The following is a 14,213-nucleotide window of genomic DNA, read 5'->3' as shown; positions in this document are numbered from 1 at the left end:
TTCCCTTCCCTCCCCGCCACCCGGCAGGTTTCCCGGCTCTGCATCCATCCGTGCAGGCTCGGGGCGCTCAGCACCCCCGGAGCAGACCCACCCGCTCCTCCCGTACCTCCCCAGCCCCGCCAGGACACCCCAGCTCTGCCCCAAAACGCCAGAAAGGTCCCGGTTCGCTCCGGGACCGGAGCCCAGCTCAGACGCCAGCGGCAGCCCCGTCCCACGGCTCCTGGAGAGCAAGTGACCCCGGGGTGACACGTCCCCTCCGAAACGCATCGGCAGCGGGGCGTGAGCAGCAGCTCCTGCACCGACCCCCCCAAAGGATCCACCCCCGCCCCCAGGACAGCTCCTCTGCGCTTCGCCAGACCTCGCAGAACGTCCCCCGACCCGAGGCCCTTACCAGAATGTCCCCCAAACTGTGGCCCTTACCAGAACGTCCCCCAAACCGAGGCCCTTACTAAAATGTCCCCCAAACCGAGGCCCTTACCAGAATGTCCCCCAAACTGTGGCCCTTACCAGAACGTCCCCCAAACTGTGGCCCTTTACAGAATGTCCCCCAAACCATGGCCCTTACGCAGAATGTCCCCCAAACCGAGGCCCTTACCAGAATGTCCCCCAAACTGTGGCCCTTACCAAAACGTCCCCCAAACCATGGCCCTTACCAGAATGTCCTCCGACCCGTGGCCCTCGCCGAGGGCGAGGCCGTTGAGCTGCTGCTTGCAGCTGCCCCATGCCCTGGGGCAGGTCGCGCGACGGAATGAACCAGTCCTGGTCTTCTTCCTCCAGCATCTCCTGGAAGCAGCGGTCGAGAAACTCCTGCTCCTGACAGCTCCTCCTCCACCTGCCCAGAGAGGACGGCACAGCTTCGGTGTCTCCCTGATCCCAAGAGCCTGCAGTGCTCCCGCCGCACCCCCGCTGCCGGCCGTGCCTCGCCTCGCCGGGCAGCCAGGCCCGGGTTTGAAACCGAGGCGAGCTCTGCCGAGGGACAAGAGGCGCGTTCCGCGGCCGCCGCGCGGCTCCGCTGCCGCGGGGCGCGGTGCCGGAGCTCGGCCGGCCTTTTCGGCTTCTCCCGCCTTCCCCGGCTCGTTGCAGCGGCTCTGCTCAGCCCCCGCGGCTCTGCGAGCACCCACGCAGGGCGGCAGTCGGCTCCCGTCGTCTCCGTGGCGGGAAAACTCCTCCCGAGGGCGAGGAAAAGCCCAGGACGGGGCTGGGGCTCGCGGGGCTGACGGCTGCTGGGGCAGGGGCGGGCAGGCAGGAGAGACGGGCAGGAGCGGGGCTGGGGGTCCCGTCCTCGCCCCCGGGCAGGCGCGAACCGTCGGTGGGTCGCGTCGACCGGCTGCTCCCATCTCCCAGGCTGGTTTCCTCTGGGTGCTGCCTCGAGCGAAGCCAGCAAGCGGCCACGGGGTGGCCCGAAACCGAGCCGACCGCCAGCACCCGGCACGATTTCGAGCTGCTGTGACCGAGTCCGAGGGGGCTGCGCGAGCCCACGAACCCCCAAATGCTCACAAAAACTCCAACCCTTTCACACAAAAGCAGAAACGACAACTGAAACCGGCTCCCTGGGGAACCAGCCGGGGAGCTCTGCCACCCCCCGCGCCCCGCACCGCAGCCCCCGAGGTGGGGACGGGCTGGCAGCCCCCGCCGCCGGGGGGCTACTGGGGTGCTGCCACCCCACCGTGGTGTTTGGAGAGACCTGCCCGTCACAAAGGGCTCGGGAAGGTCACCCTGGGACGCCCAGGCCGCCATCGGCTTTGGGGTTCTTCGCCGCCGGTCCCTGCCGCGTTGGAAACCGCGCCCGGGAGAACTCCTTGCCAGGGCCGGGCGCCGTCTCCGGCCCCAGCTGCCGAGAGCTTCCCACCCCCAGCCCTGGAAATTGGGTCTGGGCAGGGGAAAACCCCCTTGGCCGCCAACAAACCACCCCAAACCATCCCACCGCTGGGTTTCCAGGGCTGTCCTTGAATCTGGCGCTACCACGGGGGATAAAAAAACCCCACGCCGGGACCGCCGGCCGCCCCGGGATCCCGCCCTGCCGCGGGACACCGCCGGAGCGAGCCCAGGGCTTCGGGCCCCCGCCGACACCGCAGCCCCAGGGGCAGGGTCCCTCTCCTCCGCTCCACCCGCAGCCCCGCCGTGCCCTTTTCGGGGGCCACGGGGGCCGATGGCAGCGCTGGCGGCGAGGCGGGGACGCGGCGACGATGTCGGTGCCGGGCCAGGGAGGGGGAGACCCTGGACACACTCGCCGCACCGTGACAACCCGCACCGGGAAACAAAGGGTTCAGGGTTGGCTCCGGGCTGTTCTTCGGCTCCCGGCGGTATTTCATGCAGCTCTGTCACCTCCCAGGTCCTTCTGCACCAACCTCACCCGCTGTCGGCAGTTTCTTCGCAGCACAAGGGCCCACCACTCCCTTTTTGCCCTCCGGGATGTGCTGGCTCCATGGGAAAAGGAACGTCGCGCGTGTAAATAAGGCAGGACCGTGCCAAGAGGTTCCTGGAGACGCCTGCCTGCTCCCCTTGCTCGGGGCCGGGACGGCAGGAAACCTTTGCCGAGGAGGCAAGGGAGCAGCGCGGGCTCGGAGAGCTGAGGAAGAGCCGAGAGCCAGGGGGTCTGGAGGAAGGTTCAGCCCCGGATCCTACCGGGGCGTGCACGTGGAGGCGGCAGAAGCCGCCAAAAGGGACGCGCCTGCTGGCCCCCACCCCGCGCCCCCACCGCCGGTGTCTCATCCTCTCCCGGGGCCGCTCAGCAGCGACTCCGGGCAGGGAGCGGGATGGAGCGGGACAAGAGGCGCGGCCCCCGCGCCAGCCCGCGGGCGGCTCTCCCGGGCACCCCGCCTGCCGACGGACGAGGGGCCTGGCGCGGGGCCGCCCTCCCTGCCCCGGCTGCTGCCCCGCCGGCAGGCGCGCGGCCTCCAGAGCCCAGGCTCTGCCCGACCCACCGGCCCCGGGAGCGGCGTTCCAGCAGGAGCTGGGCGAAGGGCTGAGCTCCCAGGGCCCCGCCACGGGGCTGGGAGCGCCGAGGCGAGGGCTGGCGGACCAGGAAGGCACAGGCGAGGATCCCGGCGGCGCGGCAGCCCCACCCAGGGAAGCGCCGAGGTTTTGGCTCCCTCCCTCCGCCTTGCTCCTCCGCCCCGGGACGCTCCCTCCGGCGCGGAGCCGCGGTGGAGTTTGCTTTGCACCTCGCCGTCGGCCGGCTGGTCGGCCGGCCGGCGCTTCACCGACGCCAACGAACGGGTGTCGCCCGTTTCCACCGGCGCGGCCGCTCGCGGGGGCCGGCTGCTGCCCTGGCCACGCCGCGCAATGACACCCAAGCCTCGAGTCACAGCCCACTGGCGCGGCCCTCACCGGCGAGCGGCCGCCGTCTCCTGCCGTGGGAACGAGCCTCCAGCGTCACCACGGGGAGGTTTTGTGCCGAGAACACCGGGAGAGCCGATGAAACCCTCCTGGGGTGACCGGGGCTGCGGCTCCCTCTGCTCCAGCTCGCCGGCGTCGCAGCGTTATCTCACGACCACGAGCTGTCCCAGTCCCACCAGCAGCTCTCGAGAGCTTCCCCGGCCACGATGGGACGCAGCATCCGGTGGCCGAGGCTCCTCCCAAGCGGTCTGGCTGCTCCGGGGCCGTTTCACCGAAACGGAGACTTTCCACCCCAAAGGAGAGCCGCTAACTGCAGGAACTCCTTGCCGAGACAGCCGGGCTACGAACACTCTCCAACCTGGAGCACCGACTGTGAGGCCGGTGCCCTCCCTCCAGCGGAGCAGGCGGGAAGGGAAGGTCTCGGTTCGCACAGCAACGGGCAGGAGAAGGTGACAGCGCCGTCACCGTCCCTCTGAGAGAGACCTGAGAGGGTCAAAGGCGTCGTGAGGGGTTTTTTTTTCCCCCGACTTTATCCACCCCGAGTCCTCATGGGCAGGTCCCACGCAAACAGGACGACTCCTCCCTTGAGCCGCCGTCTCCGTGCCGGGCCCGTGGCTCAGCCCTCGCCCTCGCCTCCCTTTTAGCCGCCGAAACGCGGAGCCGGCGCCCACCCCCGCCCCGGGCTCACCTGTCTGTTGAAGTCTTCCTCGTTCTCCATCCACATGTACTCTGCAAAGGGGTTGTTGTCCTTCTCATCGTGGCCGTTCACTACTTGGTCCTCTTTGGATTTGGGACTGGACGCCGTCGTGCTGGCGAGGTCGGAGCCATTCATCATGACGGACTCTGGGAAGAGAAAAACACGGCGGGTGAGGGAGCTGCCGGGGACCCCCGTGCCCCCCCAACCCACCCAGCTCCCAGCTCGCCACCGGCCCCGCTGGTGGGTGACAGCTCAGGCTCCCAGCACAGGAACCAGGGGGTTTCCAAGGTCCCACCTCCTCCCCTCTCCCCCCAAAGCAGCGGCACTACACCTCCCCGGCAGCGGCAGCATTTCTTTTCGGCGGTTTTGTCCCACCAGGGACAGCCTGAATGTACTCGGGCTGGACTTGGAGCAAGGGGGGGCCTGACCAGCAGCTCCCGGAGAAGCTGTCAACAGGGCTTGGAAAGGCACCGGCACCCCAGACCCCGTCCAGCCGTCAGGTTTATTTTAAATCTGCCACAAAAATACACCAACAGACCCCAAGGGGGTTGTCCCTGCAGCCAACACACCAACACCGCAGGAGCAGACTGCCCCCTGCCCCAAAATCGGGCGGTTTTTTGGCAGAACACGCCACTTCGGGCCCCTTTGCCCCCGCTGTAACTTGCTGATTTTGAAGAGGGCATTTCACAGAAGCCTGGGGGTGGGCGACACGAGGGCTGCCTTTTCCCAAGGCGCAGATTAAAGCCAGACGAACCCTCCAGAGGCGCAACCCTCCGCTTCTGCCACGAGGGAGCAGACGGAGGGAAGGACGCCCGGGCGGAGAAACGACCCCAGAACCCAACCAAGTCCCAGGGAGCAGCGAGACGCGGACCAAGGCCAGCCCAACCCCGCTGAAAACCACCCCAACGCCCCGTAACGACAGCCCAGGCGGGTGTTTCGCCCTCCCCTGGCAAAGGCTTTATCCGGAGCGGGGCGGCACCCAGCTCCCGCACAGCGCCGGGGCGCAGGGACGACCCCGCGAGCCCCCTGCCCGAGCAGGAAAACTCCTTGGGATGGCCCGACCCTGCGCGAGGACCACCGAGGCGAAGCAGACGAGCTCTGGGAGCCTCCCCGAGCCCCCCCGAGGCGGCCAGAGCCGGCAGCCCCCCCTTTTCTGTCCCCCCGCAGGTCCCAGGTGCCCTCGGATCTGCCTCCCGGCTCCCACCCCGCGGAGCTCGCTCAGGGGCCGAGGGGATGCTTCGCGTTTTCGGGAGGACTCCGAAGCAGAGCCAAGTCCCCGGCGGCTGCCCCTCGGGGGGGCTCTGCACCCGCGCTCGGGGGTCCCCGGGAGCGGCGCGGCTTTAACGTGGCCGCTCCTGGGCAAAGAAAAAAGGGGGAAAGAAAGGAAAAAAAAAGGGGGAAGGAAGAGCAGCGAGGTCCTGCAGCCTCGGTGTTATCATCAGGTCTGAATTTCGAATAGATAATTGCTTTTCATTGGTAATTAATCGCTTTTAATGACCAGCTTAAGCGCTTTAATGAACAAGTAACGAACGTTTTGTATTAATTTCCTGATTCAGTTCATTCACACGATGGTAAGAAACACCCAACCCCTCCCTGATGCTCAGAGCCAGCAGCTGCTGCCTTACGGAGACGGGCAAAGCCAGAGCTGCTGCGGGGGTGAAGTGGTGCAGAGCAGAGCAGGGAGGCAGGTACAGGGGGTGAGATTGTACATTCCCAGCTCGTTCTTGTCTTATGGGATGGAACCACAGAAACAAAGGAATGTTGCTGTGAAGGGTCTCCCCTCCTCCCCATCCTGATTTGTAGATCAGAGATTTTGATCAGTAAAATAACCAATGATTATATCAGTGCAGGAGTGTGAATAAAGTCCTATAACAGGGTGGAGCAACCGCTGTGAATGTCCACGTGAACAGCGGGCAGAACACGCGCGCTGAGGTTAAAATCTGTTAAGGATCACGGCTTTGCAGGAAAAGGATACAAAAATGTTGACTTTCCCTGTAACTCTGAGGCGCGTCAGGAGGAGCCACCCCCGTGCTGCCAGCGCCGCAGCACAGAAGTCTGCGGTGAGGGCGACCCTCCGAGTCGTGGGGCAGGCGGGGAGGGCAACGCAGCAAGGGAAAAGGCCCGGAAGGTTCGGCCCGGGGAGTGCTCCGTGCTCCCTCCTCCTCCTCCTCCTCCTCCTCCTCCCCGGAGCTCAAGGCCACGCGAGTGCCGAGGAGCCGGCGGGTGTCGCGGCTGACGTACGGCGCGGAGCCGGCGCTGGGGTGCCAGCCGCCGCACAGAGCAGTTTAGCCGGAGAAGCAGCCCGAAGAGAAGAGGGAAAGCTTTTGCAACGTGGTTTTTAAGCTTTTTTTTTTTTTTTTTTTTAGAAAAATAAAGATAGAAAGCTGCGTGTCCCCCCCCCAGGGCTCCGCACCCCGCACCAAGCTGGCTGCAAGCTCCCGCGGCGCCGGCTCTCGGCAGAGCTTCGTGGCTCGCTCTGAGCAGCTGTCCTGGTTTGGGCTAAACCAGAACTCACTCTGGTTTAGTGCTTTAACTTTTCAGTTCGGTCTGTTCTAAGTAACGGCACTTTCTGAAACAGCAGCGTGTTTTTCCAGACAGTGACTGCTCCCAGCAGCGCTAAGGGCTGGTGTTTACAGTCAGCACCAAGGAACGGGATGCAGAGAGGCCCTGGCTTGTACTTGTTCTTACGGCGACCAAGGTCACTGCTAAATCCTGTGCTCCGTGTTGGGAATGAAAAGGGTCACACCTGCAGGGAGGAGCGAACCGGACGGGTGACCCAAACCTGACCCACAGCGTGTTCCACCCCATGGACGTCACGGTCAGTGTAAAGCTGAGGGGTCACCAGGGTCTCACTCTCTTCTTCGACGGCCGACACCTGAGGAGGGCTCTGTCTGTCCTTCTGTCGTCGATCCCGACCCGTGCGTCCCTGGATCCAGGGCCTGAGTCCAGCTCCTGCCTCCCGTCCCTGTCTGCTGCCCAGTCCAGCCTGGGACTGCCCCAGTGCCAGCCCTGCACTGCGGTGGTTTTATTTCATTAAAGCTGTTTCAGTTTTCTTTTCCAAACCGTAAAGTCTCTCTCCCTTGTTCTCTCTCCTTTTCCCTTTTGGGAGGGGAGAGGGGTTCACAGAGTCTGTCAGTTGTTGGTGACGAGCCCAGCCTCAAACCTTGAGCGCTCGGTGTGGGTGACGTGGGGCCCACGGCAGAGCCACGGGGAGCTGCCGGTGCCTCCCGCCCGGGTTTGAGGGCAGCAGCCGCGCTCCCCGTCGGCAGGGCGGGTTTTTTTGGGCGGCCGGGGCGCAGCGACGCAGCTCTGGGCACCCACAGGTCGTAGCAGCGGGGCAGCCCCCGTCACCCCAGCAGCCCCTCGGCCACCGCCAGGGCACCCAAGGGCTCCCGCGGGGCGGCCGGCTGAGCTCGGCCTCCCGATTTCAGCTTCCCCCCCTCCCCGCAGGGGCAGACGGAGAGCCGGGACCCCCGGGAAGGGCGGCCCCACCCGCTGCAGTCCCCGGGCTGCGAACGCAGACCTGCCGCTCGCCAAAATTAGAGGGCGAGAAACGCCCACGTCGCTCCCAACGCCGCTTGTTTACTCCATCACCAACGGGGCTATTTTTCCTTCCTTTTTTTCCTCCTTTTTTTTTTTTTTTTTAAATTTTTAAGCACAGAGCTGGCCAAAGCCCCTCTCAGCAGACCCCGACCCCCCCCACACACTCACCAGGGAAGTTGCTTCACCGCAGCTCTCGCACCCGCTGCCCCACCACACGCTTTTGTTCGGTTTAAGCCACCCCAAAGCCTCCCGAGCCATCCCCTGCCAGAGCTTTCCCACAGGCCCCCCCCCCAGAAAGAGGAGGTGGGAGAGGCCAGCAGGGAGGAGCGGGCCAGGAGCCCTCCGCAGAGCGATGCCCCCGGGCTCGGCTGGGAGAAGCGGTGGGCAGGAGGGGCGGCTGCCACCCACGCTCCTCCCTGCCCCGGGGGGAGCTCCTGCCTGCTGGGAACACCCTGGGGGAAAGAAATCACCCCAAAGGAGGAGAGACACCCAAATCTCGGTGCTGGCACGAGGGGCAGCGGACACCCAGGGGCAGGGGTACGTGCACCGACGGCGACAGCACAGGAGCGACCCCAAGTGACGTATTGCTTCGGTAGCCCCCCAAAAAAAACAGGGAAAAAAAACCCAACCCCAACACCAAAAACGGCTTTTCCACCTCCCATTTTTCGCAGCTGGCTCCGAAGGACCCCAAGGTCGGGGTTTCCCCCCGCAGCCGGCGCTGGGAGCAGGCCAGCAGCCCCTCGCAGCAGCCCCAGCCGCGCAGAGCCATCCCCGCCTGGAAAACCGCCTCCCAGGAGCCCATTTTCCAGCCTGGCCCAGCCAGGCTCGATGTATGTTTTGGTTTGCGTGTCATCGACCTGAGTCACCGGAGCAGCGCCGTAACCCTCAGCCTGACCACGTACGCGCAGAGCCGGGGTAATGCTGAGGCGTTGCTGCAGCCGGCTTGCTGCTCCGAGCCCCGGCCCTCCATTAAAACCAAGATAAATGGTAAAAATCTGCTTTCTTATAACGAAGCCTTCTTGGATTTGTTTCTTTTTTCCCCCTTGGAAAATGAAGTAGGCTCAAAAAAGAAAAAGAATCAACCTGGGGACTGAAAAAACACACCCAGAGCACGGTAAAGCCCGAGGAGCTACGCCGTGGCGAGGGAGGGAGGCAGCCTGGGAGGTCCCCGCTAGTCTTTACAAACCCCTTCGTCGCTCTGAACGCCCCCACAGCCGCCTGGCGCTGGAGCAGCAGCCTGGCAAGGCGGGTTTCCTTCGGACAAGGGTACGGGACAACGCGAGGTGGGAAAATCCAGCCCCTGAGTTTGGTATTTAGGTGCTGCTTAAAGGCACGATGCTTCAGGGCTGCGGATCGGGCTGGACCCAACCCCAGCAGCGGCTACCAGGGGGTCCTGGGCTCGTTAGGCTGGAAATAGTCACCGATGCCAATTAGGACAAGGGACCGAGACACCCGCGGGCAAGCGAATCGGTCTCGGCCGACGCCAAGGCAACGCCGCTGCCGCGGCGCCACCGGCATCTCGAGGATGGCCCTTTTTTGGGGAGGAAACCCCCCCGTTTCGGCACGGCCACGGCCCTCAGCTGCGCAGAGGCGGCTCCGCGGCGCAGCACAGGGCCAGGCGTCGCCTCGCCGAAGCCAACGGGGCGAAGCTCCCGCTCCTCGGCGGCACGGAGCGGAGCCCGAGCGAGGTCCCCTCGGGGACGAAAACGTTGGGGTGTTCAACGCGAGAAGGGCAGAAGCTTCACGGCTGGACCCCGCAGGAGGCGCAGAGGAGGGGGCAGGAGGCGCAGGGAAGCACGGCCACCTCGCTGCCCGCCGGCCTCGGGGGCTGCGGCACCGTCCGTCGGGCGCCGAGGGGCACGGAGAAGAGGCGGCAGACGGCGGGGTGGCGCGGCGGTCGGAATCGAGGCCTTCTGGGAGGAGAGAGCCCACGGAGGGAGGCTTCGGCAGGAGGTCACGGCGAGCTATTCCTCCTGCGGATAATGCCCTGCGGATAACGCCCCGCGGATAACGCCCGGCGACAGCCCAGCTTTACAGACGCGGTGATCGGCTCTGCCCAGGCAGGCCATCAGACATTTCCTTACCTAATCCAGGAGGACCACGGGCGGCAGAACCCCCCGGGGGTCAGTCACGGCGGGACTGAGGAGGCCAGACCCTTCGCGAGCCCCGTTTCTGGCTGGTTGCTGCCCCCGGGGAGAGCGTCCCTTGCTTGGAGGGCGTGTGGCGCGAGCCACGTTCCTCCCCTTTGCCCCCAAAGAGTTAACGTGTGTGTGTGTCCCCCGGCTGGGGGAACCGAGCGCAGCTGCGCTCTTGGCTCCGGGCAGGGACATATGGGCCTCCTCACCCTCCCCGGCTGGCGCGGCCGGAGCCAAAACCTCGGCGGAGGCGGCTGCTTCGGCGGGGTGACGTGCCGGGGGGAGGCTGGCCAGGGCTCCCAGCTCTATAAATAGCTTTGGGAATCATCGGGTTTGCCGACGGGGCTGGTGGTTCAGCAGGGAAAACCCACCCTTCCAGAAACCACCCCCCCCCCCCGCCCCCGAAGCAGAGCCCTTCTTTCTCCCCGCTGCGGGGCACGGCCGGCTTTGCGAGGGCTGGGGGAAGGCGAGAGGTCAGCGCTGCCTCCCCAAACCTCTGCCACCACCACTTTGGGTTTCACAACACTCCCAGTCTCAACCCGTAGAGCCTTCGTAAAAAAAAAAAACCAAAACCAAACACCATTTTGCACCCTCCACCAGTACAGACCAGACTGGTTTGAAATCCTCGGTCTGACCCCGACTGGGGGCCCAGCACTGACCCGTGCCCAGCTGGGGCAAGGAGGGCAGGCGAGGGCCGCCTGTTTTTGCAGGCCACCTCTTGACTCCTCTGAAGCAGCCACCAGAGAAGCCCCGGCTCGCCGGCGAGGCGAGAGCTCGCCCCGTCTCCCGCGAGCGCGGGCTCTCCCGTCCCCTCACGCTCCGCAGGTCACTCTGGTTCAGCCCCAGCTCCTTCCACCGCCTTCTCCCTCTGCCCACGGAGAGCCCCTCGCTCCAGTCACCAGCAGCAGACAAGGTCTCTGCCCTCCAGAGGCCCAAGCTGCGCTTTTTATCTCCCAGCCGTGTGGATTTTTCCAGCAGCCGCGAGCACTCGCCACGTTCCCGGCTCTCCGCCTCCTCGCCGGGGAACCCGCCGTGCCTGGGTCTGGCTTTCCTGCCGGGCTGCCACCCGGCTCCGGCCCAGCCCACGCTCTATCACCACCCCAATGTCTTTCAAGTAGGGTTCCCCCCCCCCCCCCCCAGGCTTTTCCTTCCCATTCGACTGGTGCTTCAGGTTTGGTTCCCCGCCGCCGAGGCGCTGAGCTGGCGAGCTGCTGCAGAGCTGGGGGAGTCACCCGCTGCTCCCCGCTGACTTCAGCCCTCTCTCATGGCAGGTGAGTCTTCCCGGTGAGTCTGGGCTTCCAACCTTAGGCTGGGCTCCTGGTCCTCCCTTCTCACGCCTGCTGGGCTACCGGGGGGGGGGGGTGCCAGTCCCTGCTCGCAGCAGATGTGGAGCTTTCCTTTTTCAGCCCTCTCAGTTGCCGAGGAACTGCATCCTATTTCCATCTCCGAGCTGGGGGATAATCTCCTCCGGCACTATTTTAATCTGCATCCACAAGCACAAGCCCCCACTTCGCTCAGGCCCAAAACAAAGCGCCACCAAGTTCCCCCCCCCCCCCCCCCGCCCCCATCGGTTTGAAAGGGCCAGAACCCTGGAGCGCCGCTCTCGACCTGTGTCCGGGAAACACTCAGAAGCCTCATCCCAAATCCACCAAACCCGTCCTGAACGCTGCTCTTCACTGAGCTGCTTCTAATCCCAGGCAAAGACGACGCGTTCCGCGCTCACCAGCTCACGGACGGGTCCTGCTGCTCGCCAGGACTGACGCCAGCGCCACGCACGAGCCGCACTCTGCTGTGATTTCTCTGCAGGAATTGGTAACAGAAATTGCTTGGAGCCTTCCAGCCAGAGCACCCATCCAGCAGCACCTTCCAGCCTCCTGGGCAGAGGCAGCCACTTCTGCTCCGGGACGGGAACCCTCGGGATCGGAGCGGGGCGATGCTCTTCCCACGGCCCTTCCCGCAGAGGGACCTCCACGGGGCAGGGCAGGGATGGCCCCGCGGGGAAGCGGGAGCACAAAATCCCAGCGGTGCCGTTTCTGCAGGAGCAGCTGCAGCCCCGGCTGGAAGCGGAGACGAGGGCGGCAAACCCGACGCTCCGCCAGGGCTCTCCGGATCCGCAGGAGCAGCTTTATCCCTCGTTCAGGCCGGAGGCACCTTCCCGGGCACGTTGTGGCTGTGCCCGTCCCGGCGTCGGACGCCTGCCCTCCGCGCCGTGAGCGGGGCCGGGGAAGCAAAGCCGGGGCAATTCGGGGGCTCGGGGCTGGCTGCCCCCTCCCTGGAGCTCCGTCCCAGCCGCCGGGGCTCGGGGCCGTCCTCGGGGCCACCGCGACCTGCCGAAACCCCCCCTGTCAACGCCAACCGAGAGCGGGCGCGGGGCTGGCAGCTGCCCCGGGATTTCGGCTGCCGACAACATCGGCGTGGATCAAGTTCAGGGCGGTGGAAGGGCCGGGGTGATGACAGCTCCGGGGCAGCCGCTGTCCTCACGCTGTCGCGGTGCCCCGGGGACGGGCCAAGCCCCGCCGGGGGAGGGATGGGTGACCCAGAGGCCGAGGGTCTCGCTTCAGCGGCCTCAAGCTCCAGCTCAGGGCTGCGAGGGGACAACAAAGCGCTGCTTCGAGGGAGGGGAAGGAGCTGCTTCCCTCCTCGGGAGCACCAAAGGGCTGGAGGAAAGCCGGGCTACACTATTCCCCTGCGTACGGCCAGGGCTTTCTGCGTGTCTCAGGTGGGGAATCCTGCGAGGACACGTGGGCACCTCCCGCACACACGTGCCTGGCTCTTCCTTTCTCAGCCTGGACCAGGGCTGTCCCCTCAGCGTGCCACCCAGAGGCTCCTCAGCGGGCAAAACCGCCCACTTCTTCGCACAGAAAGGAGCCGGGGACGCTTTCAACGCCCTGTTGTGACCCGCATTTTTTTTGTCTCGAGCTACGAGGAACCCAAAAACGCCACAACTGAGGGCTTCACACAGCCTTTTCCGCAGCCTCCCTGTGCAGAGAGGTTTCCCTGCCCGGCCACATGCTCCTGGAGCAACGTCTGACTTGTCGCCGCACGCCCGGCCGAAACCTGACGCGCCGGCACGTCCCTCAAGAGCTGAAGGGCACCACGCCACGCCGAGCCTGCCGCTGCCGTGGCCCCCGTAAACACGGCTGGCAGGGGCAGGCTGGCCCGGGCTGGGGAGGGCGATCTCCTCCCAGCCCAAACCCACCCGTGCGTCACATCCCGAGCCTCCAGGGCACGGGCCGGGCTATTTTTTGGGGGGCGGTAACGTTGAGAAAACAGTTTGCAGTCGCTGCAATCTGCAAAGACAGCACATTGTGGTGCCTGACGTGGGACTGGGTGTCCCTCCGGAGTGATGGCTGCATGTGGGACCCCTGTGCCCGTCCCCTGGGACCCCTGTGCCCGTCCCCTGGGTGCTCCGCTGGACCGTGGGAGCGGGTCTGAGGGGGCTGAGGAGGGAGAAGCCCACCTCCCCCCAGCCCGTGGCCTTGCTGAAGGCACCCCCCTTCCCTGCAGGGCGGGTCGGCAGGGCCGGTGGCACGCTCCCCTCGCCTCGCCCCACGGGCACGGGACCCGGCCCACGCAGAGGGAGACCGTGGGGGCTGTTTCGGGAGCTGCCCCCAAGCGGTGCCGGGAGAGGACAAGGGGCAGGGCGGTGGGAGAGCACCCAGCTGGAATCTGGCAGGGCCCCAGCTGCCAGCGCTGGTTTCTTCCATGAAAGCAACCAGGAGGGACTTCTGCCGGGCTGCCCGAGCCGGCTCCGTGGCCGAATACCCGCTCCCGGGGGTCCTCCACACCCCCCTCACCCCGGGGGAAGGAGCCCCCCGGGCAGCCCGAGCCCCGCGGCCCCCAATCTCCGGCTTTACCCGGCCTACGTGCCCTGGGGAAGGAAGCTCCCCCACCAAACCGCGGCACCTACGATCCGGTACAGAGCCCGGAGCCGAGACACGCTCGCTGCTCCCCTCCGGGCTGTCCCCCGCCGGCTGCAGCCCTCCCACCGGGAGCAGGCCGGAGCCTGGCCGAGGGCCGCCGGAGCCTCGCGGTTGCGCTGGCAGAGGCGCGGGGCCTGCGAGCGTCGCCCAGCGGGGCTTTAATCCGAGACGGGCCGGGCTGGGGCCTGCCAGGCCTGCGCCCGCCGGAGGCCCGCCGGCCCCAGCTCCCCCCCGGGGCCTGCCCCAGCGGCCCGCGGGCTGCCGAGGCCCGGTCGGGGCCTGCGCCCCGGGCTCGCCCCGGGTCCCCCCTCCCCGCCCTCGTACCTGCCGGCCGGGCCGGGCCGGTGCCGCTCGCCGAGCGCCCGCCCTCCGCTGCCACCGCCGCCGCCGCCGCCGCCACCGCCGGACCCCGCCGCCGCGGCGGGGACACGCCCACCCGCCCCGCCTTTACAGGACCTGGCCCCCCCATTGGCCAGCCCCTCCACGCGTCCCCGCCCCGCTCCCCTCCTCCCCGCCCTCAGTTCTAAGCCTGGTTGGGCGGCAGGGCTCGCGAGCGTGCCGCTATTGCACCAGTCC

General features: G+C 66.5%; 1 protein-coding gene across 1 annotated transcript; it reads right to left on the bottom strand.

Moving 5' to 3' along the window:
* Positions 1–620: 620 nt before the first annotated feature.
* Positions 621–13,995, bottom strand: PAIP2B (poly(A) binding protein interacting protein 2B). Its single transcript, XM_086464877.1, is given in 4 exon segments — positions 621–707; positions 709–820; positions 4,017–4,182; positions 13,962–13,995. Coding segments are annotated over 3 exon segments (357 nt in total). The 5' UTR covers positions 4,175–4,182; positions 13,962–13,995.
* Positions 13,996–14,213: the final 218 nt, after the last annotated feature.

Source organism: Leptosomus discolor, chromosome 4 (genome assembly GCF_034619465.1).
Source record: "Leptosomus discolor isolate bLepDis1 chromosome 4, bLepDis1.hap2, whole genome shotgun sequence".
In the NCBI taxonomy this organism is placed as follows: Eukaryota; Metazoa; Chordata; class Aves; order Leptosomiformes; family Leptosomidae; genus Leptosomus; species Leptosomus discolor.
This window is presented reverse-complemented; position numbering and strand designations above follow the sequence as displayed.